General features: G+C 37.3%; 1 protein-coding gene across 9 annotated transcripts in view; it reads right to left on the bottom strand.

Annotated features, from left to right (window-relative positions):
- RELCH (RAB11 binding and LisH domain, coiled-coil and HEAT repeat containing) overlaps positions 1 to 27,773 on the bottom strand; it is a 101,288-nt gene that overhangs the window by 57,401 nt on the left and 16,114 nt on the right. For 7 of the 9 annotated variants that reach the window (XM_040985077.1, XM_040985082.1, XM_040985076.1 and 4 more), the window contains exons 3-11: positions 22,161 to 22,232; positions 21,994 to 22,049; positions 21,785 to 21,898; positions 15,876 to 16,079; positions 15,689 to 15,780; positions 14,423 to 14,716; positions 10,316 to 10,391; positions 9,691 to 9,786; positions 972 to 1,084 (exon numbers count right to left, since the gene is read on the bottom strand). In XM_040985077.1, coding sequence (XP_040841011.1) covers positions 972 to 1,084; positions 9,691 to 9,786; positions 10,316 to 10,391; positions 14,423 to 14,716; positions 15,689 to 15,780; positions 15,876 to 16,079; positions 21,785 to 21,898; positions 21,994 to 22,049; positions 22,161 to 22,232 — 1,117 coding nt within the window. Of the gene's footprint in view, positions 1 to 971; positions 1,085 to 9,519; positions 9,544 to 9,690; positions 9,787 to 10,315; positions 10,392 to 14,422; positions 14,717 to 15,688; positions 15,781 to 15,875; positions 16,080 to 21,784; positions 21,899 to 21,993; positions 22,050 to 22,160; positions 22,233 to 27,773 lie in introns of all 9 variants that reach the window. The other 2 variants (XM_040985075.1, XM_040985081.1) reach the window with 2 other exon arrangements.

Here is a 27,773-nt window from a genome sequence, read left to right as displayed (position 1 = left end):
AAATTTAGTATCACTTCAGTGTGAAAGAGTACTTAAAAACATTATGATTTATTTATTTTTAATCATTTACTTTTCTTAAAGATTTATCTATTTTGTTGAAAAATCAGATTTACCGAGAACGAGAAGGAGAGACAGAAAGATCTTCCATCCGCTGGTTTGCTCCCTAAGTGACTGCAATGGTTGTAGCTGAGCCAATCCGAAGCCAGGAGGCTCTCGTTGGTCCCCCATGCAGGTGCAGGATCCCGTGGCTTTACATCATTCTGTACTGTTTTCGCAAGTCACAGGCAAGGAGGTGGAAGGAAAGTGGAACAACTGGGACATGAACCAGTGCCCATGTGGGATCATGGTGCCCAAATGGGATCTTGGCATGTATAAGCCAAGTACTTTAGCCACTAGGCTATCATGCCAGGGCCAAAACATGATAGTTTCAAGATTCTTTAGGAGCTGTATCTGTCTAACAAATGTAAAACTAGCAATACTGCATGGAAAAGATTGAAGCATCCCTTTTTCAAAGATTTAAATAATGAAGGCTGTCCATAATTACAGTAGCAGAAGGTACTTCGGTCTCAGGAGAATCTACACATATCTTTACTAAAAATGTTTCTTTGGTACATATTTAGAAAAGCTATTTATTTTTGTTTGTTTCAGGTTTTATTTATTATCCCTAGGCTAAACTTCATAGACTAATTTTTCTGGAATCTGTTTATTTATTGGGATAAATTTCAAATCGTGTGAAAACAAGAGAAGGCGAGGAAGAAAAAGACCTTGATGATAGCAGTGCAGTTTGGCAGGCATTTCCTAGGTTTGGAAAGCATCAGGGATGGACACTGTGACGGGGGGAAGCTAGAGCTACCACAGCTGCATGGGGAAGCGGAGCAGGAATTTAGACTGAGACAATCATCTTGTCGCCAACATAGTGGACGTAACAGGTACACACTGTATTTAGTTCCCGAGAAAGGGTCAGCACCTACCTTTGCTCATCATCCGGCCTCTTGATCAGATTGAAAAGTATGTGGAGAAGCTGGTCCCTCTCTTTAGGCTCAGGATGCAGGCATGCCGTGCACAGTATCAGTGGGATCAATTCCTGAAGAAACAGGAGCGGAAATGCAAAATAAAAACACATCGCACAATAGTATTTCCCTCCCCAGAATATTCTTAAATGGACATTTCAAGAGAATTAAACTTCACACAAACGAATAAATTTTAATCTCATAAGATTGATAATTCAAGAAGAACACATTAAAACATATTTGTTGGTTGCACAGAAGATACAAATCAAGTGTTAAAAGTTACTCAAGACTCCATGAACTTTGGCTTTTAACGCAGCACTTCCCAAGAGCCCACTAGTGTTTACATGAAGTAGCTTCCAGCATCTGTGAAGCTAATATACTAATTCTAAGTGTCCTTAAATAACACTTACAGTTCAGTTTATTTCAAACTTGTTTCCTTCCCCCCAAATAAGGACAACTCTCTCTACTTCCACAAGGGCAAACGTCTTTCTTAAGATGAGAAATAATTGGGCCCGGGGCAGTAGCTTAGTGTTTAAACTCCTTACCTTGCATGTGCCAGCATCCCATAGGGGTGCCGGTTCTAATCCTGGTGGTCCCATTTCCCATCCAGCTCCCTGCTGGTGCCCTGGGAAACCAGATGAGGATGGCCCAAAGCCTTGGGACCCTGCACCTGTGTGGGAGACCCGCAAAGGAGACCCAGAAAAAGCTCCTGGCTCCTGGCTTCGGATCAGCTGAGCTCTGGCCATTGTGGTCACTTGCAAAGTGAATCACTGAACAGAATATCTTCCTCTTTTCTTTCCTTCTCTCTGTATATCTGACTTTCCAATGAAAATAAATAAATCTTTTTGTTTTAAAAAAATTAGATATAATCTAATATATTTTAACTATTAGCACTATTCCTTGGGTGCTTAATAATCTCAGCACTACTGCGGACCATCACTAGAAATACTTGATGTAAAGTTTTAATATTGTTTGTTGCACATTCAACATGCTGAGATAAAATAAACATTTTTCAGAACATAACAGTCACAAGCTTATTTTTTTCTTTAAAAGAAATATTCAAAATCAAGGCTGTTTCACATTTTAATTAAATTAACATATAATTCTGAGCACTAAATACACTTGAAATACAGTAAGTTTCATTTTGGAATAGATTTTTAACCCAGTGAAAATTAAAGCTCAAAAAGCATTAAATATTTTTTAAGATTTATTTATTTTTATTGGAAAGTTAGATCTACAGAGAGGAGGAGAGACCGAGAGGAAGATCTTCTGTCTGATGATTCACTCCCTAAAAGTGACAGCAATGGCCAGAAGCTGTGCTGATCCAAAGCCAGGAGCCTGGAACCTCCTCCTCTGGGTCTCCCACGTGGGTGCAGGGTCCCAAGGCTTTGAGCTGTCCTCGACTGCCCTCCCAGGCCACAGGCAGGGAGCTGGATGGGAAGTGGAGCTGCCTGGATTAGAACCGGCAACCATATGGGATATGGGCATGTTCAAGGCGAGGACTTTAGCTGCTAGGCCACCAAGCTGGGCCCAAAATATTTTGAATTAAATCCTATTTATTATAATAACACTATTTTGTGGCTGATTAAAAGAAATCACTATGATGCATTAAAAAGTGAAGACTGACTTCCCCATTTCTCTTTTGTATTCAGATTGGTACTTACCAAAAAGTCCTAACATATCTAAAATAGGAATTGATGCAAGTAATAATACATGGTTATTTCTATAATAATATTCTTGTAACCTCATGAAAATATAAAGTATGATAAAAAGCCCATACTGTTGACAATATGTATTCCCATTCTATTTATTTATTTATTGAAATTAGCTTACTTAAAAAAAAATTATTTATTTGAAAGGCACAGTTATAGAGAGGGAGAGACAAAAAGAGAGATAGAGATACTCTATCCCCAAGCTGGCAAGGGTCAGCTCTGGGCTGGTCCGAAGGCAGCAGCTTCCTTTGTCTCCCACGTGAGTGCAGGGGCCTAAGCACGTGGGCCACTTCGTGTTGCCTTCCCAGCTGTACTAACAGGCAGCTGGATAGGAAATGGAATAGCCAGGATTTGAACTGGAGCTCAATATGGGACGCTGGTGCTGTGGGTTGGGGCTTCAATTGTTATGCCACAGTGTCAGCCACGGAAGTGTTCTCTCATTTTCAAGGTATTTGCATTGAAACTGGTGTTAACAGCTTCAGAGAAGTTGAGACTGAAGTTTAAGACATGACTAAGGGGATAGTGGCACTCAGGCACAGCAGGCTAAGCTGTGGCTTGCTGTGCTAACATCCCATATCAGAATGCTGACTGGGGTCCTGGCTTTCCGGCTTCTGATTCAGTTTCCTCCTAACACGTCTGGTCAGCAGCAGATGATGGCCCAAGTAACTACAAGTCCCACACATGCAGGGGGCAGGGATGACTTCCAGGCCTGGCCAAGTCTAGGCTGCTCTGAGCATCTGGGGAGTGAATCAGCTGATAAAAGATCTTTTTCTCTCTCAAACCCTCTGTGTCTCTGCCTTTCCAATCAACAAACCTTAAGGGAAAAAAAGACAGAAAAAGAGAAACATGACTAGAAATTTCTTTTTATTATTTGTACACTATATATTATTTTTTTAAATCAGTTCTTACAAATCTTAACATTCAAAATGCAAAAATGTAGATAATAGAAGAGTAAGTATGTGACGTTTAATAAAACCCCACATATATGTATATATAAAGAAATTACAGCAGTTATTCTTCATTTATAATCTTCCCATCTGAAGTCTCTGAAGGTTTCAGAGATAAGCTCCAAGCGCTATCCTAATCCTTGGTTGATTCCGTCTTGGCTGCTGAGAGCAAATGAGAGGACTAAGTACCAGGGTGTCTTATGATTCATACAGCTTCAAATGAGAAAAGTAGCTATTCTCAAAGCACCAAGAAAAGGAGAAACTACTCCAATGTCTGAAAAATCAAGAAAGGCCCTAAAATATCACTTCTATCTTCTCCTCATGGGACACTAACGTGAGGGTTCACTTCCGGCCTCCTAACCCCCATGCCTGATTCCTTCTTGTCTCCTTGTGTGTATTTCACCAATTTTCCCAATTTCTTTCTGGTTTATTATTCTTTAAAGATACAGTTATCATACGAAGGGAAGAAATTTACCATAACTACAAACACATGTATTTAACTCTTTGCCTTTTTTCACTCAAAAACAAGCATGGAAAAATAGCTGTGTTGGTATTGGTTTGTTGTGCATCAAATTTTCTTCTTTCTTTTTAAAAATCCTCTGGTTTAGAAATCCTTAACTCAAGAGGACATTTCACACTCACATAGAGAAGCTTTTCATTGGAATATGGCTAGTAAGTGACCAGGGAGCTAGAATAATTCCTCTTACCTCCTTAGTACTACTAAATAATCTAAGGAAAAAAATAAACGTCTCTCTTAGAAGTAAGTGAAGTAGTAAGTGAAAGATGTAGGAATTAAGATTCATGCATAGAGAAATTTTTACAAATATTCTTCAATTTGCTCATCTATTGTTGTTAGTTTTGCCTTCTGACATCAAGCCTTTTTAATACAGCACTTACCAAAGGCCCTCTTACCATAGCACTGATCATCAATGAACCCAAATTGAAACATAACAGGTAAAGCAATTGTATATGCATCTCACATTGAATGCCACAAATTATAAATTTAGGGCTTTGAAGAAAAATATTGAAGTCATAGTAACAATTATGCTGCCAACTGCTTTTACTTTCCTGTTGGCAAAATCTAACAACACATGGAAGTCACTGCATGATTTCTGCCGGATAGTGCTTGCTAAGCAGACCCTGGCACATCAATGGTTAGGAAAGTTTGGACTCAGAGTAAATAGAATATGTAACACATATCCTTGTTCTTACATTAGCACAGAGTTGAGAACAAGTGCAGTAAGTAATGTAGAAAAGTGTGCCAAGAGTGGTCTGTTTTGATAGTCAGCAAAGAACATGATTAGAATATTAATTGCTAAATTAGGACTGGTTTGGAGTATCCTATTTCTCCATTAGCTTAATTTAGCCACAACTTTTTATACCACTCTTAAAAAATTATGATAAGCATAAGTTTTATTTTTGCACACTTAAGGATTTAAATTAATTTCTTTGAATTCTCTGAAGCACTAATTTACCCATACCAGAAATTACCAAGCTGGCATCTACCATGTCCATTTTATTCATAAGCTTATAGCCATCACTCAGTATTTTTCCTTTGGTTTCACCTCTCCAACGGAAGAAGTCTAATCTCTTAAAAATATTCTTAGCAATTCTGAAGGTAACATTTACAACACGGTGGCTGGGCCAGCACTGTGGGGTGACAGGTGAAGCTACTGCTTGTGATGCTGCCCACCCCATGCTGAGTTACCACCTTGAGCTCTCAGCTGCTTGACTCCCCGGCCAGACTCCTGCTGATGTGCCTAAAAAAGGCAGATTAAGACTGAACAGTCAGCAGACCCAAATGCAGTGCCTGGCTCCTACATTGGCCTGGCTTAGCTGTGGTGACTGCACCTGCTTGGACTGCAAAAGGAAGACTTCTCTCTCTTTTTCCTTCATTTTGCATTTCAAACAGATAAAGAAAAAAAATCCTTAAAAAAAATTAGTGGCTGTGTCCTGTGCTGTAGCCTAGTGGCTAAAGACCTTGCCTCACAGGAGCTAGGATCCCATATGGCACAGGTTCTAATCCCAGTGCCCCTGCTTCCCTGCTTCCCTGCTAATTCCAAGCCCCTGCTTGTAACCTGGGAAAGTAGCCTCGGGACCCTGCACCTGCATGGGAGACCTGGAAAAAGCTCCTTCTCCTGGCTTTGGATTGGCTCAGCTCCACTGGGAAGTGAACCAGTGGATTGAGCTTTCTGTCTCTCCTTCTCTCTGTAAGTTTGACTTTCCAACATAAATAAACAAACAAACAAACACATATTTTAAAAAATAGTGGATACATTTCTTTCAGCAGATAAGGTGATAATGTTTCTAAAATGTCTGACAAAGTAAGTCACAGGACAATGTTAGACATCTAAAAGCTTACAGACTTCTCACATGGAAAAAGATCTTTAGCATATAGAATTTGATGTCTCACGTAATAATTCATTCATGCTTTAGGAATGGTAGTTCCAAAAGATAAACTTTTGCTATATAACTCATGTGTGTATTTCAAAGCAATAAGAATCTTAAGTATTTTAAAACTTTAGTCACTTGGAGAATATTTAATAATATGTGGTGAAACATAAAACTGTGAAGCCAGTCTTAGCATGATACCAGAAACATTACAATCGAGCTAAAGGCCCTTATGAATATAGAGATAGAAATGCCCAACCACAAACACAACACATTCAAAAGTATACACTGTGACTTGCTGCAATGCGAGAACGTTCCAACATAAAACTAATAATAATATCATGTAAGTAGACATAAGAGAAAAAAGTACACTATCATTCCAAGAGAAAATTCAATGCCCTTTTGAGATAAAAACACTCAATGAAATATAAATGCTAAAGATACAAATCCTGTAGAAGTCCTACAGCTCATAAACATCACACTCAATTGAAAAGACAGAAGGTTATCCCCCAAGATCAAGAACGAGAAAACGATACCTCCTTTACCAAAACTTTTCTTCAATAACATACGAATAGTTGTATGCCAAGCCAACTAAGCTATCCAGGAAGGAAAGAAATAAAGCTATCTCATATCTTCAATGATTTAGTTTTCTATTACAGAAGGAAAAAACTAGTAGAGCTAACAAATTCAGCAAAGTTGTAAGGTGTAAGATCAACACACAAATATCAACTCTGTTTTTACATACAAGCATTAGATAACCAGAAAAGGAAATTAAGACATGAAACATACAGAAATAAATTAAGTCAAGAAGTGAATGACTGTGTTCAAAACTAGAAAACATGGTTGAGAGAAGCTAAAGACCTAAACAAACTGTAATACATAACACGTCCATGAAGCGCAAGACTTCATGGGTTGGAAGAGAAAAACTTATGTGATCTGTAGATTCAATATAATGTACATAAAAATTCTAGTGATCTATTTTACAGAAATGGAAAGTTCAGCAAAAATTCCAATTGAAACTCAAGAGTTCATGAAGAGCCAAAAAATGTTGCAAAAGAAAAACGAAAGCAAGAAGAGTTCCCAATTTCAAGCCTTACTACAAAATGCGATAATTAAAACACTGTGTTACAGGCCTAAAGACAGACACATAGACCATGGACAAAAGGAGACACCACATAATAAAGTCAAGCAATGTATAGAGAACTTATTTTTGACAAAAATGGCAAGGCCATTTACCATTAATGGGGAAAATTTTTCTCTTAAGATAAAGTTGCACACTTTCTCAGTACACATATGATCAATGATCTGACAAAGAGCTAAAGCTATTCACCTATTGAAAGGAAAAATAATGGTACACATTCTTAGTCTTGGATTGGGGGAAACTGATTCTTAGAGTTGACACCAAAGGAAGAAGCAACAAACGCAAACACATAAATCAGATTTTCTAAAACTGGAAGGTTTTGGCCTATCAAAGGATATTATCAAGATTGTAAAAAATACAAATTACAGAAGAAAATAATATGTGGGACAAATATGATAAGGTTTTTAAGTCCAGAATAAAGAATTATTATAACTGAAAAACAAAGAGAAATGATTCAATTTAGAATTGGTCAAAGGACTTGAAGGGAGAGAGTCAAAGCTAGTAAGCTGAAGCCATGGGGGGACAATGGCTCAAGGATGAGAATTAGCATTGCTGGTTTTCTAAATTTCAAAAATATTACTTAACCAATTACCTAATAAAAATCCAAAATTCTGCTTCTAATGTTGTATTTAATTAATTAGAATACTTACACTGATCAGTTAAAAACATTTTAACTATATGTTAAATACCAATAAAAAGACATAAGCTGACAGAATTTATATAAAATTTGGGAATAATTAAAAGGCAAAATATAAATCCTTGAGTCACAAGAGCTTCTGAAATGTATATATTTATGGAACTAAAATGAAATGTCAAAAAGAACTTCAATGCCAGCCTATGCAATGAAACAACTTTTGTTATTTTATGCCCAGAATTGGTTTTAAACCAAACTGAGATATACTTCATTATTTACCAATTTAATGTTGAGGAAATCCAACATTGTTTAAATATAAATAGTCAATTTTCTGATAAAATAGAATAAAGCACAAATTAAAAATCAATTGTTAATCATACTGATTTTGACACATTTAAAAAGTAAACATCACACATGTATATGTGCATGTATATATATATACAGTATCTATATATACAATGTATCTGATTATTGATAATGCAAATTTGTAAATAGTTCATGCAGTACAAATTTTAGTAGTAAAGCATTTAATAATACAAAAAACAAAAAGGCTGAAACTGCATCTCACCATACTTAAGCTTGCCTGACATTTTAAAGATTAAATTACAATAGCATAGTGAACGGGATGCAGACAGGAATGCAGGACATGGAGCGCACACAAGCTGAGAACGAAAAGAGGCTCCAAGGCCATCCTGCCAGGCGCGACTGCACAGCAGTCCGAAATTGGACACTGATCCTTCAAGGCAGAAAACATTAGTATTTATTATTCTTATGATGATTTCAAACAATTAGGGTAAACCAAAAACCACCACATAGGAAATAGTCTGTTAATAATTTTGTATTAACAATACTTGTAGGAATAAAGCTTTTGGAGCTCTTGGCTTCTTGAGGATCAGTACAAATTTCTTGTGCTAAACACATAATTAAGGATAAGCTTTAAATGAGTTTTGCAAATGCATTATGTACCTATCATACTGTAGGTCCCATGAAATGAGTAAAATCAATGATAAATACTAAGGTATTAGTAGAAATTTTTATGCTACATTGTCAAATTACACTTAGCCCCCGTTTCTAAGAAAAAACATTTTTAAAAAAGGTATTTATCTCATTTGCAAATAAATCATACACCATAACTTAAGTGAGATCCTAGTTCTTCACTAATCTTTTGTTAACTAAATAGAACTAAATAATTTGTAAGCGTAACTATAAAGATAATTTCTTGCAGTGCTTGTGGATTATAGCATAGGCTACAACCTAAAATGCATTTGCTACTATAGTCTGGACACTTCAAGCATCTGCCAACAGGGTTAATTCTTAAGAAAAGCAAAAAGGTACTACAAAAAATTACTGTAGTAAGTATGACTATCATATAATTATAAAAGTGCAATTTATTGCCAAATGCAATATAACAAGCATTTACAATAGGCAACTAGAAATAAAATCGGGAAAAGTGTTACATTATTAGTTCTTGTTAATTTTCAACACTAACACAGCCCCTTTCTGTAGATGTAGCTAGTATAACATACCAAGAACAGCCAGAAAAATCAATCAACTGGTACTGTAAAAGATGGACAGTGTTCACGGCACAAAGTGGACCTACAGTAATAATTAGTGCTGCCAAAGCTAATAATGCTTGAAGCAAAATCGAGAAAAGATGAATAGCATGCAGTTGTACTGGACTCACCTGACAGAGGTGTAAAACCATTCTCTAGGAGCAGAGATGCATGCACAAAAGTAAGAATATGATTGCAAGTAACAGACTTTAACAAAATAAAAACAATACTTAACTTCAAAATGACAAAAAAATGGACAACACGATGGAACTACTGGGATGACAGGCGTGCACGTGCCTTACCTCTCTCTTTGCCAACAGCACGTTAGGAACAATGTGTGGTAGGCAGCGACCCAGCATGAGCATGACACTCTGCTCACTGTCTGCAATCCGAGAGACCTAGAAAGTCAGAGAATTAACAACAATGGCAGTGCAGAATCTCTGTGTACGATGGCGTGTACAAAGCCATGCCATCAGCATCCATGCTCTGATCACACATTCCAGCACTGTGAATGTCCAACAACTACAGAGCATCAGCATCGGAACAGACTTCAGATATCAGGGAACAGCCCAGTGGGATCCTGACAGGCTTCAGTTGTGGCAATGTGTTAGGGACTTCAGAGAATTGGAGCAATCTCAATGCTTGCTTTGCTTTTGAATTATTCTTAAGATAGGCTATCACTAGACATAGGATATCAAAATAGATTACAAAGGGTCACTTTAAGACGAATAATCCAAGTCTAAATCCAAAGAGTAGAAATAAGTAACTACCTTTTAAAGGTTAACATTTCAGCAACTATTTCTTAGAGCATTACCTTAAGGAACAGATTTAATTTTTAAAAAGTCTTATTACAGATGTTCTTACATAAGATATTAAGAAACATATCAGAATGTTTTAGTAAAGTTGAAAATACCTAGTATGATTTACCTCTGATCCTAAACGGCTATCCGCTGACATTCGACAAAAAGAGAGCAGTGCTTGGTGGAAGGCAGGGGACAATTTTCTGGAAGAAAACATTGAATGAAAAGGAGACAACAGTAAAAATGATCACTGACATGAAGGACAAATTAAATTTCCTACTAAAATTCCCATTCGTGTATTAATCTCATCCCACAACAATGAACTAGCTTTCTGTTAGTGCTGGCTTGAAGAGCACGTCACAGGAGACAAACAGCCGATAGGTGCTGATGCCAAAGCTCCAACCTAAAACAGTGCAGTCAATCTGTAACCATGCGGTAAAGTTCAGAGCAAAGATTTTCTCTGCCCGCATTTCCTCTTGGTCCAAGGAAGGGAAATAAACGGAGACACAGGGGTTGACTTACTGCATTCCTTAGAGGAAATAAAAGCTTGTAGATATATGGATTCATATGATACACCTCAGTGTTAGAAACACACACAAAAGAAGTAAAATTTAATGATGAACAGATTTATTCAACACACATGGTACATTTTAAAATTCATTTTCCATTTTTACTTGAATGGCAAAGAGACACCATCCATCTGAGGGTTCACTCCTTCTCCCCACTCTGCAATTGCTTTTTCAGCCAGTGCCAGAACAGCCTAAGGCCAGGAGCCTAGGACTCCATTTAGGTCTCTAATAAGGGTGTGGTGGACTCAACCACTTGAATCTGCCGCCTTCTAGTATGCACGTTGGCAAGAAGCTGGACTGGAAGCAGAGTAGCTGGAGAGCTGGGACTGAAAAGTGGCACTGTGATATGGGAACATGCTTCCCAGTCAGCGACTGGACTGCTCACCCAACGCCTGCCACTCTGACATAGCTTACAGATTGACTGATTTATTTGAAGGTCAGGGTAAGAGATCAGAGATCTTTTATTCACTGCTTCGTCCTCCACATGGCTGCAATGGCCAGGGCTTAGCCAGGCTGAATTCAGGAGCCAGGAGCTTCTCTCCAGACTTTTATGTGGGTGATACGGCCCAAGAACTTAAAGAAGCTTCTGCTCTTTCCTAGTGGAGCAACTGAGACATGTCCAGGTGCCCATATGAGATGCCACCATACCAGGCTGTGGCTTAAGAAATGTTTTTGTTCTCTTCCTTCCTAAGATTTTTATTTTTATTGGAAAATCAGATAAACAGAGAGGAGGACAGAGAGAGAGAAACATCTTTCATCTGCTGATTCACTTCCCAAGTGGCTGCAATGGTTGGAGTTGAGCTGATCTAAAGCCAGGAGCCAGAAGCCAGGAGCCTCCTTCAGGCCTCCCATGTGGATGCAGGGTCCCAAGGCTTTGGGCCATCCTTGACAGCTTCCCCAGCTCACAAGCAGGGAACTGGATGGAAAGCAGGGCTACCAGGATTAGAACCGGTGCCCACATGGGATCCCAACACATGTGTGGTAAGGACTTGAGCCGCTAGGCTACTGCACAGGGGCCTTTTTTTTAAGTCATCAAAATATAAATCTAATTATATTACTAAAGGGGGTCAAAATGTTTATATTTCTAAAACAATACAGGTCCTTATATGCATTCACAAAATTTTGACAATGCATTGTACTTCGTGTATTCAACCTGCAAGGAGCCATAATCTATCGATTTCCTCAACTCAGAAATATCAGATCAGCCTTAATGCTTCCCTTTTTACCCTCCATCCAGTAAACCTTTTAGCTTCTAGTTATCTTTTTTGTTGCAATGCACTTTTTCATAGCTTCTAATTATCTTCCAAATGTACCCACTTCTTTCCAATTCCATTGTGAATCCTCCAAAAAAATGGGCCTAATCAGAAAATGAATTAAAAGATACCTCGATTTTAGTGCCAACACGTTTGATATCTATGTATTTTTTCATAATACACATCTTTTTCATGAATGTTTTGTAGTGCCTTCATATGCTGTGATGGATAATGAACATTATCCAACCAATACTTTTTCCCTCTCTAATGTTCTCCAGTCACTATGAGACTTGGAAGGTTTGAGAGCCACAGCATTAATTCTGCAATAGAAGGGAATGCTTTGTGCTTCTAGCCCTTTTTCCTGTGTTTGCTTCCATAGCTCCACAGGTGATATTCTGTCAATATTAATAGTCTCTTAATTATTGAAGTTTGATGGATTGGCAGTGGCTTGAACTCTGAGGTGAGAAAAGCATAGTTCTGAAACTTCATGACCAACTCTTCCAGAGGAGGAGACAAAGTTTTTGAAACTTTGATTATAACTTAGAAGAATACTTTTAAGAAATGAGAATCTGAATTCTTTTTGTATGTCAGGCATAGTTCTCAATGATTTGTGTATATGAACTCATTTAACCAATATAAATATTTTACAGTTCATTCCTCCACTCCTCCAATTAAATACAGTAATATGCTACCCAGTATTAGGATACCATAGAAAAACATGAATAATTTGCTTCAGAATTTAAGCACCCCATGTTATTGAGAATACTAAATTAAAATGAGAAAAATGGGGCCGAGGTGGTGGCTGAGCCGGCCGAAGCCTCTGCCTGCAGCACCAGCATCTCACTGGAGCACGGGTTCCTGTCCTGGCTGCTCCACCTCTCTGGTTATGGCCTAGGAAAGCAGTGAAGGTTGGCTCCAGTGCTTGAGCTCCTCTCTGCACCCATGTGGGAAGAAGCTCCTGGCTCTTGGCTTCAGGTCACCTCAGCTCCAGTCATTGAGGGCCATTTGAGAAATGAACCAGCAGACAGATCTCTCCTTGTCACAGCATGCCCAGATGCACAGGGGGACATGACAGTCAGCTCATCTATGGCGGCAGGGGACTTCGAGTTCCTTGTCTTAGAATGGAAAGCAGAACGGGGTGGACCACTCTCTTGGGTAAGCTTTACAGTTAGTGTCTGGGTCCTGTGGATGTACTAAGGTGGACTTGGCTCAGCCAATAGACCTTGGAGAGATGTTATCTACCCGGTTGCAACAAAGCTGACAGTATCTCAGAACTATCAAAACCACTCAAGTAACACTTTGGAACACTCTTCCCTACATCTGTTAGTCTCTAAGGGGTCTCTAAGGCATCATCAAATGACTGTCTCCCATCCCTGGGTGCTGAGTAGTTTGACAGCAGGAACAGTCACCTTCCCTTCCCCCTACAGACACAGGAAAAAGGGAAGCTTGCAACATTTGTCCTTCCCACCTTTTTCCATGCCTCAATCCTCTCTGACCAAACTGGAGACCCACATGGGATTGTATCCTTCGCAACTGTGCAAACTATATTAAAAACAAAATTAAGTATCTCTCCTTGTCTCTTTACCTGTAATTCTGTCATTTAAACAAAAATAAGCATTTAAGAAAGAAAACATTTTTACCCAAATAATTCCAATTTTTAATGTTTCAGATGTATTTTTTCTCTTATATATGATGGAGGTTAAAGAATTAAAATAGATATGCTGTACCTCTTGAAGTATATTCATTCTAATATGGATAAAATATGGGCACAGGAACTGTAGTGCTTAGGAGTGCTTATTCCTAAGCCACTATTGTTGAGATGACTTCAATTCTTCCAATGGATTTTTGTTAAGCTATTTTATCTGCCTCACAATGTTTCGAGGAATATAATGGGAAACAAGTCATAGACTTTACAGCATGAAACAATCAAGCAGTTGCACTAAAGTATCAAAAGTAGCAGTGCAAGTACTACTTTGGGAACACACAATGAAGGCATCTAACCTAATCACTCAAGAAGCAAAGGTGTATTGGAAGACCAGTCATCTTTTCTGACATTTGAACTCCAATGTGGGAAGACTGGAAGGCATAAAGGAGCAGACTCCATTAAGGCCAAACAGCATGTACAAAGAGAACACAGGATTTGGGGGAACTAAGAAGCATTTAGTAAGATTTGTACAAAGAACTTTTCGAGGTACCCTTGTACACATTATGATTTTAAGTATTTTGTTTCTACTTTGACATAATTTACTTTAGTATATTTCATGACACGTTTTTACACATAATTTGCTGCAAGTTATATTTCGGCAAATGCAAACCCCCCTGCACCTGATCTGCAGGAACAGTCTGAACACAGAAGGGCAATGCATAAAACCAGGGGAAAGGCACATTTCAAGACACAGGATGAATACAAACCTATTGGGCTTGTCAAAATGAACTGCGTTTTTACTTGATGAAGAGGAAGATGGCACTCCTTCTTTTTCTCTACTAGGGACAGAATGTGGGGAATTCTCTTTGGGAATACTGGAATCAACTTCATCTGATATTGAAAGATGGGTATCTTTGCTTTTCCCCTTGTCTGAGCTATGCACAACTGCACTCTGTCCACTTTCATCAGAGTCTTTGTGGGGAGAGGGATCTGCACAGAGTTGAACACGTTCACAAACTGCTGGGGTGGCAAATTGTTCGTTCTTCAGGAAGTCCATTTCACTGTAGAATGAAAGAAATTGCCAGTAAACAACTTGTACTTTTGAAAACTAACACAAAAGACAAATAATGGGTTTAGAGCTTTAAGGGTGTACCCTACTTCTAGTGAATGATTAACAAGTGATAAAGCTTTTCTCACTTGATGCTTCATACAGCTAAAAGTGTAGCTTTGCAAACTCAACAATGAACCTTTAAAATGGCTTTACAAAATCTGCTTCTGATTAGCTCCTTTTAAAAAGATTTTATTTATTTATTTATTTTTAAAGACTTATTTATTTTTATTGGAAATTCAGATATAAAGAGAGGAGGAGAGACAGAGAGGAAGACCTTCCATCTGCTGATTCAATCCACAAGTGGCTGCAATGGCTGGAGTCAAGCTGATCTGAAGCCAGGAGCTTCTTCTGGGTCTCTCACATGGGTGCAGGCTCCCAAGGCTTTGGGCCATCTGCGACTGCTTTCCCAGGTCATAAGCAGGGAGCTGGATGGGAAACAGGGCTGCTGGGACATGAACTGGAGCCCATATGGGATCCCAGTACTTGCAAAGCGAGGATTTTAGCCACTAAGTTATCATGCTGGGTCCCTCTGATTAGCTCTTAATTCTGCATCTGCTACAGAGAATAATTCCACTGCACTCACAGATGATAAAGATGAAACAAAATAATCAATGAGAAAGATGAATAATATTAATATGAGGAAGTTATTTTACTAATATTCATAGAGCTAAGGCAAAATAGTTAATATATTTCTTAGTTCTAAGACATAACTGACTATAAGACCATCACACTGATTGTATAATAGCTTTCTTCTGGGAAAAAGTTTACCAACATTTTCGGTGTATAAAACAATTATAGACATTTCTTTGAAAGTACAGGAATGTGAAAATCGTAACTGAAATGCTGTCTATGCATTTACATAATTTGCCAGCGTCTGTCAAAAACTTGAAAAGGAACTTTAAAATAATGACCACATACTAACCTTTCAAGTCTTCTGATTTGCTCCATCAATGACCATTTCTCATTATTTAATAAGCTAATTTTATCTTCTAACTTCTGTACTAGCAAGGAGTTCTAAAATCAAAAACAGAAAAAAAAAAAAACAGAAACTCAACGTTTTTTGTATAAATATTTTCTGTAGGTGTGCTTATCTGGTGGCCGTCCCTTACCTCTACAGACTGAGAAGCTTCGAGGTTTGGGGGAAGGCTGCCTAGGACTGGGGTGAGAGCCTCGAGCTCATCTTCTTCCACTCCACTTGCTGCATCCACAAGATCCTTCCCAGTGACCTGATGATTTCCATAGTCTCGGTAAAGGTGCAGTAAATCTGGAGGCTTTGGAATATTTAATCCTACATCATCCCATAATTCAAAATCCTAAAAGACAAAAAAAAAATTAAATAAAAACAAAACTTTCAGGTGACTTTATACTGCATTTTTAAAAAGTATTTATTATTTGAAGGGCACACCGACAGAGACAGAGAGAGAGAGGGGTTAAAAAAAAAAAGGCAGATAAAGCCATCTCTTTCCCATGGTTTATTAACTGAAATGCAACAATAGCCATGCCAGGAACCCGGAACTCAATTCAAGTCTCTCCTGAAGACAGCAATGCCCTGAGCGCTTGCTGCATCACAAACGACAAACTCTTATCCTAAAATTGTGAGATCCACACTATTACTTCAAATATCTGAAAAACCTAATATTATCATAATTTTGACATAAGTTTCAAGTAAGTAAATACTGTTTTTAAGTTTTTTTTTTCTGATTTTTCAGATAAACAAATTTAATTGTGCTAGATGTCAAGATTGTATTAGTTGTCAGCTTTGGGGTCCTTGGTTAAGAAACCACAGTCTATTCATTTGAATACTATAACCACAGTAACTTTTTTTAAAGATTTATTTTATTTTTATTGGAAAGTCAGATATACAGAGAGGAGGTGAAACAGAGAGGAAGATCTTCTGTCCGTTGATTCACTGCCCAAATGACAGCAACGGCCAGCAATCTAAAGCCAGGAGCCAGGAAGCTCCTCCGGGTCTCCCACGTGGGAGCAGGGTCCCAAGCAGGGAGCTGGGTGGGAAGTGGGGCTGCCGGGATTAGAACCGGCACCATATGGGATCCTAGCATGTTCAAGGTGAGGACTTTAGTGGCTAGGCCATTGTGCTGGGACCCACATGTTTAATCTTTTGATTTACCTGAATAATAGGACAATTACTATAGGAGATTTCACCTGAGGGAACAATAAATATTCAAAGTGGATATGTTGGGAAAGCTCAAACTTAATTTGTCTATAGTAACTACTATAGTAATTGAATTTGAAGACTAAACTAGTCATCTGTAAACTAATATAAAACTTATCTACTGCTACTATTTTGGTAATAATCAATTCAATGCATACACAGGACTTATGTGCCTGGTTCATAATAAGAACAAAACACATTTTTGATTTTCAAAAATACATACTTTATGAAAGTAGTATTAAACATTATTCAAATATACTGCTCTCTACTATTCATCTAAGATTTATCGTGGTATCATGAGACAGCTTAGTTTGTATTTTCTTAACAAATAAAGATACTAAGCATCCTTTTATTTTCCGTGTGCTTATTTTCTCCTCATATTTCTTCTTTTGTGAAGTACTTGTTTAAATCTCTTGTCCATCCTTTTACAAACTGCATTGTTTATTCTGAGTTTAGAGAAATCTTTATATTGTTTATTAGACATATTACTTGCAAACATTCTAACTTAGGGTTTATCTTCTAATTCACTTAAGAGTGGTTTCAAAGAAGAGAAATTACTAGTTTCCGTAAAAGAAAACTTGATGAACATGCTTCTGGTTTCATATCTAAGAAATGTACATCTACTCTCTGGGAATGACTGATTTTCCCCTCATGTTTTCCTTCAGATGTCTCACAGCATTTTAGGACATACATTTAAGTTAACGGTTCACTTTGAGAACATTTTTATAAACAGCACAAAGTTGACTTTTATGGTACATGGTTGACAAAGACTGTCCTTTCTGAAACTAATTTACGTCACCTTTTTCTTTCTATAGACACTGATTTTATTTATTTAAAAGCCTGAGTGATGGAAACAGAGAAAACACACAAGGAAAAAAGAGCTTTTATTTGCTGGTTCACTCCCAAACTGGCTACCACGGCCAGGACTAGGCCGGGATCGCCACGCAGGACTCGCAGGTGGGTGGCAAGGGCCCAGGGGCATCCTCTGCTCTTTTTGCTGGTGTACTTCCAGGGGACTGAATCAGAAGCACAGGAGCTGGAACTGACATCTCAATTGCTGTCTTACTAGCCTCACCAAAATGTCAGCTCCTCATCTCTTAGTTTTAGAAATCAAAAATGAGGCTGTGTCTGGACTCTATTCAGTTCTGCCGATCTATCTTTCTATATCCAAACATGACATTGTACTGCCTACAGTATCTTTTAAGACTAAAAGTGAGGCATTTAAGTCCAATTCTATTCTTTAATCATGTTGCTTTGGCTGTATTACTTTCTTTCAGTTCCATTATAAGTTTGGGAATAAATTTTTTAAAAGTACTTACTTATTTGCAAGGCAGAGATAGAGGGGGAGTTGGGGGGAGAGACAGAGAGACAGGTAGAGAGGTATCTTCCATCAGCTGATTGGTTCCTCAAAAGGATCCAATAATCAGCCGGGCTAGTTTGAAGCCAGGAGCTTCTTCTGGGTCTCCCACGTGGGTGCAGGGCCCCAAAGCTTTGGGCCATCCTCAACTGCTTTCCCAGGCCACAAGCAGGGAGCTGGATGGGAAGTAGAGCAGCCAGCGCTTGAACTGGTGCCCATATAGGATCCCGGTGGGTATAAGACCAGGACTTTAGCTACTAGGCTATCATGCCAGGCCCTCCATCATATTTCTATATTCAAGCAGTAAATAGTGAAAAATATCATTTGCAGTAATATTAAAGCTAGTATTGGCTAAGCTCTGGCTTTTGTGGCCACTTGGGGAGTGATACGGTGGACAAAAGATCTATGTGTATCCTTCTCTCTGCTCTCTGTATATCTATCTTTCCAATAAAAATAAATAAATCTTAAAAAATAAATACAATGGACTTTTGTACACCAATTCTACATCCTAAAGCCATGCTATGATTATTTATTTTTGTATTTTTGCAGATATTTCACAGGATTTTCTTCATCAATGATCATGTGATTAGTGAATGAAGACTGTTATTCTTTCCTTCCTCAATGTGCCTTTTATTGCTCTTACTTGCCTTTCCCCACTGGCTAAACCTTCACTACAAAGTTCAATAGTTATGGAGTACATTTTATTTTCTTTACCTTTTTTTTTTTACCATTAATTATGTTAGCAATAGATTTTTCCATAACTCCCCTCTATTTCCATTTTCTCTAGTTTGTAGTAGGGAATTGAGTATTGGGCTGTGTCAAATATATTTTCTGCATCTTTTCAAATGATGTCCTTTTCTCTTTTAGTTTCTTATTAAAGTTTTGATGGTTGATTTTTGGATTTTAATCTAGCCTTTCATTTATAAAATAAATCCCATTTGGTCATGTTACATTATTTGCTTCATATATTTCTTGACTTGCTAAAATGTTATGTAAATTTTCTGCATCAATATTTATGAAGGAAACTAGCCTGGGATCCCTTTGCTTACAATGTATTTGGTTTTAATAAATATCAAAATTATTTTGATTTCATAGAACAAGAAAGTATTTGCATTTGTTTCATTTCTGGGCTTTTTGGGGAACTGTCATTTCTCCTGCTGCCCAACATGTTTAGAATTTGGAAGTGAAACCGAGTTGCACAGTTATGTCTGAGAAGGTTTTCAATACAAATTCAATTTCTTTAGCAAATACCTTTATATTGCTATTTCTCTTTAATGACCTCTGACAACTGTCTTCTTTCAAGTGATGCTGTTCATAACATCTTATTCTCTTAAGTGAATTCCATGAGTCAACCTTGTTATTTCTAATTTTGACACTTTTTGTTTGCTTTTTCCATATTCAGACTAGAAGTTTATCACTTTTATTGACCTCAAAGAACTGATTTTTGCTTAACTGATTGTAAAATTATTTTCTTGCATCATTTATGTACACCCTCATCTTATTATTTCCTTTCTTCTAGTTATTCACCTTTCTTTTGTTTTACATTTTTAATTTATAATGTAAACCCTATTTGATTTGATATTCCTCATTCAAATACAGGCACTTTGGTATTATAATCTTGCCTCTAATTACTGCTTTACTTATATCTCAAAGTTTGATTTGTTTGACCTTTTTCATTTAGTTTAACATATTTCTTGGTTTCAGTTTTGATTTGCTATTTAGCTCAAGTGCTATCTTGAAACATAAGTTTCCAAATATTTGGGGTTTTCCCTTAAGTTTTTTACTGGCTGCTAATTTAATTTCATTGTGTTCAGAGAAAAAATTCTGTGTTACTGAGAAGTACTTAAATTTTATATGGCTGTAATATGGGCTATCTTAGTAAGTAACATATATATATATATTTAGAAGTACAAATAATAGGGGTGGGGCTGTTTGGTGTAGGGACTAAGCTGCCAGTGATTGGATCTCATTTGCATTCCTGATAGAGGCTTCCTGCTCACATGCAGCCTGGAATATAGAAGGTGATGGTTCAAGTACACGGTAGCCGGACTCATGTACTTGAACCATCACTTAAAAATGTGTAATCATTGTGGGAGGATAGAATGTTTCATATATCTAGGTTTAAATTTATCCAATAAGTTTAATTTGCTTCTGATTCTTCAGTTTTTTGGCCCATGTTTCTCACATTTTCAAAACCTTTAATCACTCTTTAGTTAATAATTTATTAATAAATAAGACATACCTAAGCTATAATCTTTAACACAGTATATTTATGTTACCTAAATATTAACAACATCTTTTAAATAGTCCATGTTAGTAATTATTCAGTACAAAAAACTGGAATAAACACACACACAGGGATCCAACCAAGAAAGGGAAACAAAGACTTTTTTTTTTTAAAAAGCAAAGACGGGCGTGGAAAAAATACAATTTGTATTTGTATTGAAAATACAAAGCATGTAATTTTTATGAAATTTATATTTACTTATATTTATATTTACTTTTTGCCAAGTTAGTAACTACTATCTCTCTTAGAAAACATGTATTTTTGCTAATAGATCAGTGGGAGCTTTCATGACCCAATGGAATCTTAATGTAAAAATGATAGCCTGATTTCCAGATAATAAACTCCCTGCATTCATGTTTCTGAAGTCCCCAGCTCAGGGTGGCATTGTGGCATTGTAAAGCCCCTCCCTGCCTGTGCTGCCTCCAGCATCCTGATGTCTGCTTGTTGCACCTGTGTGCCAGCTCCCGGCTGATGGCCTAGGAGCAGCCGCGGAAGAGGACCCACATGTTTCAGTCCCTGCCACCCATTTGACAGTGCTGCCCATTGTGCATGCTGCGGGAAGCCGCAGATGGAACACCTCTCTCTATGTCTCGCGCTTTCTTCATAATTCTTTCAAAATAAATAAAGAAATCTCAAAATAAAAAAGAGTGCAAGATTCAACTGACCCTTCAAAGAAGAAAAAATATTTCGGAGGTGAGAGATGAATGACACTAAAACTATGTCTTCACTTTATCAGAAAAATAGCCATAAAGTTTTATAACTGGCCCCTACTTAGAAAATCAGAGCTCACATTATCACTCATTCAAAATTCTCTATTACTTATTGTGCTAACTACTTATCTAACAATTATTATACTGTTGTTGAGGTAAAACTGATTTATAGGAATACATTAACAAGTAAATACTTTAAAGTGAAAAATTAGCATACTTTACAAATACATGCTAATAGGAGTAGATTACATGGTTACTGGGAAGTCATAGGGAAAGAATAAAAAGTCTATATGTAGAAAGTAACATGGAAAGAACATATAAGACAATAGAACACTAGCTCAAGTAGGCAAGACACGTGTTTTGCTAACTAGCATTGTAGAATTTTACTAAACGTGTAACTTAAAAATTTTTTTTGTAGATGAAAGAGACAATAAGTAAATTGTAGGTCAAAAAAATAAATAAATCACTGTCTTTAAAAAAGTAAACTTTACCTGATCATCATTTTCATCTGAAAAGGTAATGGATGTAAGCTTGTAATTATTCTTCAATAAAAATTCATTGACTAAGAAGTTTAGAGCTCTCTTTTCAAGAGGTTTGATTGGCTCCTGTAAAAATACGTAGAGAACCGTAAGTCTTCCCGCTTCAATATCCGTGCTACCATTTTTATGTGGAAGATACTTTCGATCTCTCATTCACCTACCTGAATTTCAGGACTTGATTTGTAATTTTTTCGTTCCTGTAAAGGAACTTCATGTTCTGGTGGGGAAAAAATAAACAATATTTTACTATTTTAGCCTTTCAAAATAACTCGGCTACTTCTACATTGATAAAATAGGAAAAGTCTCAAAAAAATTTTATGTACACCACCTGCAGCCTTTGTCAGGTTGGCTCGTAGGGCCTGAATGGTCTCCTTGGCTTTCCGCAGTTCAAACTCCAGGACTGGACAGGGATTTGGAATAAACACACACAGGCATCCAGCCAAGAAAAGGGAAACAAAAATAAAAAAATAAAAAGCAAGGATGGGCATGAAAAAAAAATACAATTTGTATTGAAAACAGAAAGCATGCAATCTTCATGAAACTTGTGAACGCATGCAGCAGAGTAGATTTGCAAGCAAACTGGCAAACTGGTGAATGTCTTCCACAGTTTCGGTAGAGTTCAGGGGGCTGCTGACAAATGTTCTAGCTGTCTGACAAGGGATAGTTCTATTAAAAACAAAATCTATGGCAAACTCTCATTTTGGCAAACAAAAATATTTATAATCTGAGTACCTCTGCTTCAAATAGTCTAGGCTGAAGATATATTGAGATATTTTCAATGGACAACTTTAGGGAAATGATAAGAATTAGAGGAAGCTCAAGCTACTGTCCTTAAAACCTCAGGATTTTTTTTTCAGAAGTTATTTTTGAATGCATTGTTCAGAATATTATAAATCAGTATATAAAAACGTTGGCAAGTAGATCCATTTGTTAAGATGTGGAAAGAAAATGGCCTAAGTATTTTACAAATTTTGGGATTTCAGTTTTCTATAAACTGAAATATACTTATATTTCTAAAAGCAAGCACAAATATTAAACAAATAACCAAAAAAAAAAGTTCCAAAGGCATTTGGTTTTCTTTTAAAGTCAAAGAATAGAGATGGTTTCTCTTTTAGTTTCTAATTAAGATAATTTTAAAGTAAATAATTACATTTTTAAAAGTATTCTTACCCAAGAATATTCACTAAAATAGTGTAAATTTTATGTTTCTGATAACTCTTCGAGTAAGCTTGCCATTGTGAACAGGTATTAAATAGCTCAAAGATTTTTTCTTTTGAGACAGAGTCTAAGATAAACATTGCTGAGGAACTAGTTCAGTACACTCTTCAAAATGTCTCAAGATGAGGAAGAGTTAACTATATTTGCCTTAACTGGGAAGTTCTCTTAAAATGTATATTGTGCCAAAGAAAAAGTAATCTTAGCGTTGAAATAAAAGATACCTTTGTGAAATAAATTTCTGGGAAACTTAAGTGATCTTTATCACAAACAGGTATTTAAAAATTATGGTAGTAAAAGAATTTTGCATAAAAATTAGGAGATTTAAACTTTCATTTTAAAGATGTAAACTTTTTCCTGATTGATTAAAGTTGAAAAATTAAGATGTCAAATGAGAAGTTATCAGAGACAACAAAGCTATAAAATATATGGAAAAATTAAGATTCACGCAGTTTGCATATTTTCAATAAAAACTTAAGATATTGTAGAATCATGTTTAGTACATGAAGGCCAATTATTTTGATGCACAGAATTTAACTGCAGCAATATGGAGGCACAACTGAAAATCTGATGACATCATATGCTGAAACATGGAATTCGGTAGTCAGCAATGCTGATCTGCAAACATTTCTGTGCAACAAAGTTACTAAGACTTAGGCTGCTGGCAATTCAGAGTTTATACTAAAAACTACACACATTCGGTGTGTAAGGTAAGTACAGAATGGGCTGAATTAGCACATCGGTTTACTTCCACTTAATTGTCAAAGCTCTAGGTAGTTGATTTTGATCTGGAAATATCTAACTATACCTCAATGAAATCAGCACACAATTCATGTTTTCAGCATCATTCAAAATTTACTAAGACATATTACAGAACAATTGCAGATCAGAAATGCCCTATACCATAATGATAGAAATATGAAAAAATGAAAAGAAAAAAAACTGGTTAAAACACAAACCAGGAAAAACTCAAAATTCAATTGGTGAAGGTTCAGGTGACAAAGAGCAAAACACTGAATGGTTAAGGCGCAGAAAGCCAGAAAAACCCATGTCAGACGGCAAGAACGCATATTCTTATGCACAATTACATAGAAACAGCCAAGTGTTATCAGATGTTACCAATACTTTGAAAAGATAGAGCCTATCAAAATGAATTCACTCTGCTGCATGTTTCTTAATACACAACATAGATTTAAAAAGACAAAGGCATTTCTTTGATGTTACAGTATATCTTTTAAGTTACAGTAAGAATAATTTCACTGCAATAAATAATTTCCAAGTATTTTTCAATTATTAGGATATTCCCTGAAAATGTTTGAGGACATTTATGTTTATTAAAAAAAATGCTGCAGGAACCAACAAACCAACCTGTTTATTCTACTTGCCCAACTCCAATGAATGCAGTTTTGCTGGGACTAAAGTAATAACTGCAAAGATGTAGGTGTATATTAATATTGCATATTTCAATATTACCAAAAAAATTAATGATTAAATCAATACAAATACTTCTATTTTAGTTAACTTATTTCCTCACTACATCTCAGCCCTGTCCATTGTGGCCATCTGGAGAGTGAACCAGCAGATGGAAGACCTCCTTCTCTGTAACTCTTTCAAACAAATGAATCTTAAATATATACATACACATATATTTGCCAATCAGGGTTTTGGAATTCAGATAGTGTATCAGAGGTGCCTGAGTACTTCAAGATTAAGTAGATGTAAGATCAAGTTGATTAAGAAGATGTATTATATGGAGATACTGAACATAAAATATTAAATTTCAAAGCACAAGTAAAACCCAAAATCTTGGCTGCCTCAATTCAATTGATCACTACTAATAGCTCGAAATATTTGTGAGACTTAGTTCATTTTGGCATAAAACTGGAAATTTTTTTTGAGAGATCTTTCTCCTAAAACTTACCTCATGCAAGTGTTTTTTTTTTATTTCCCATTCGAACTGATCATTGAAGAATTCAAACCAGCAGTGAATGACTAACAGCTCACATAGACGTGAAAAACTGCCTTCTCTGGGGCTTGGCGTGCGATCAACTGGCTACTCCTCTGCCTGCAAGTGCCAACATCCCAGACGGACACTGGTTTGTGCCTGGTCGCTCCACTTCTCATACAACTACCTACCAATGGTCTGGTTGAGCATCAAAAGATGGCACCCACATGAAGCTCCTGGCCTCAGATCAGCTCAGCTCTGGCCACTGTGGTCATTTGGGGAGTGAATCATTGAATGGAAGATCTTTCTCTCTGTCTCTCCTTTTCTCTGTAAATCTGCCTTTCCAATAAAAAAAAAATCTTTGAAAAAAATCACCTTGATTTTGCAATTTTGTGGATTTAACAAGCACAAAAATCAGGTTTTTACTTGAAAGGCTGCAGTGAGATGGGAGAACTTCCCAAATGGCTACCATAGCCAAGGATCAATCTGGCAGCAAAGTGAGCAAGTAAGAACTCTATGTATGTGGGTGTCCCATTGATGTCAGGGACCCGAGCAAGGACTCTAGGTGGGTGTCCCACTGGTGTCAGGGACCCGAGTAAGAACTCCACATGGGTGTCCCATTGATGTCAGGGACCCAAGCAAGCACCTCAGTAATAAACATTGCTGTCTTCTAGGATGTATCATTGAGAAGCTGGATGGAAAGCAGCTTGTTCAGAAAGCAGCCAGAACCCAAACAAGCATTCTGACATGGGAGGCTGTCATTGCAAACAGTGGTTTAGCCTACTGAACCATAATGCCGGTCCCTGTGTCTTAATATAAGGTGATTTAACATGCCCCACCTTTAACATTTAGTATTTTAACTTAGTTTTTAAAATAAGGATTCATTCATTTGCTTTTTCTAAAAGGCAGTTGACAGAGGGGAAGAAAGGACTTCTATCCTCTGGTTCACTACCCAAGTGGTCACTACAGCTAAGACCAGCGAGGCTAAGGCCTGAGTCAGGGAGCAAATCTGAACTTCCCATATGAGTGCCAAGACCCAAGGAGCTGCTCATACTTTGCTGTTTCTCCAGGACGGCCAGTGATAAATAGGTGAATTAAAGCAAAATGAGGGGCCAAATTGTGGCACAACAGGTGAAGACATTGCTTTGTGATGTTAGTATCCATGGCCAGCTCCCTGCTAATGTGCCTGGGAAAGCAGCAGAAGATAGTCCAAGTCCTCAGACCCCATCCATCCATGTGAGAGAGCTGGATAGAGTTCCTGGCTCCTGCCTTGGCCTGGACCAACTCTAACTGCTCTGGTACTTGGAGAGGGAACCAGCAAAAGGAAAATCTGTTTCTCTTTTTCTTACAAAGGAATACATTTTTAAGGCTTATTTCTTTTTATTGCAAAGTCAGATATACAGAGGAGGAGAGACAGAGAGGAACATCTTCCCTCCAATGGTTCACTCCCCAAGCCGCCAAAACAGCCGGAGTTGCACTAATGCGAAGCCAAGAGCCAAGAGTCTCTTCAGGTCTCCTACATGGATGCAGGGTCTCAAGGTTTTGGGCCATCCTTGACTGCTCTCCCAGTCCACAAGCAGGGTGCTTGATGGGAAGCAGAGCCACCGAGATTAGACCCAGCACCCATATGGGATGCCGGCACGTGCAAGGCACTAGACTACTGCATCGGGTGCAGTAGATTTTTAAAATGAAATGTCCTTTATTTTCATAGAGAGGGGAAAAAGATCCTACTTTCACAATCTTTAAAGAAAAAAATTCCAGAGCTGACATTGTGGCCTAACAAATGAAGCTGCTGCAGGCAACCAACACTGGCATCCCGTTTGGGGCTGCTTTAAGACCTGATGCTACTTTGACCTAGTGGATCCAGGCAGATCATCCCACAGGCAGAGGCTGGAATGCCATTGTAGAATGCCTGCTCGATTATGTAAGGTTTACAAAGTCTCCCTACTGTTTTTATTGTGGACTGTTGTTCCTAGAACGGCATAGTATCTAAAATACAGAGGAAGCATTCAACAAATGTTGCTCAGTGAATGGACATTCCAGTATTTCATGTCATATGATAAATCTGAAATGCTAACTGATTACACCAGCATTCAAAGTGTCTTTCCCTATAACTAGGAAAGCATAATTTCTGTAGTTGTTTGTATCCCAACAAAGAGTTAAAATGTAGAGAAAGAATGCAGTAATGGAGATAAGGGAATAAAATGAAGATCTCTGGTGGTAAGTTATGGAGCTTGTGATCAGGAATGAGAATATGGAATCAGGTGTTTCCAGAATGAACAAGGGCCTTGTCACTATCCCCCAAGCACTGAGCATGTATCTGTACACATGATAGATATGCTTTAGAACACTCTTGAATGGCAGAAATGCTATGTACTTCATATTACTAAACCAATGTCTAAATCAGTACTTAGTACATAATATATTGTTAAAATTCCTAAAATAAATTCAATGATGATCATATCAACATTCAGAGTACAAATAACTTAGGGCCTTTAAGGAGAAAAAAAAATTCAGTTAAAGATCACTGAACAGCACCAAATAATTATATGAAAATGTGTACTTCATAAGAGGAGAATAAATGAAGAATTAGAAAATGCCTAAAATACAAAACTTAAATTCTTCCTTCTTGGAAAAGAAAATGGCTGATGTTCAAATAGGATGTATAAGACAAAAGAGATTTGCCACCTACACAGATGTATAAATGAACCGGAGCCACAGCCTCAGTTAAAAAGAAGTGCTGTGGATTCTAGTGTTGACAATACTGGGTAAATTTTTCAA

Source organism: Ochotona curzoniae, unplaced genomic scaffold (genome assembly GCF_017591425.1).
Source record: "Ochotona curzoniae isolate NIBS_2020 unplaced genomic scaffold, NIBS_Ocur_1.0 contig_43, whole genome shotgun sequence".
Taxonomy (NCBI): Eukaryota; Metazoa; Chordata; class Mammalia; order Lagomorpha; family Ochotonidae; genus Ochotona; species Ochotona curzoniae.
The sequence above is the reverse complement of the archived record's forward strand: the minus strand, read 5'-3'. Positions and strand labels throughout refer to the sequence as shown.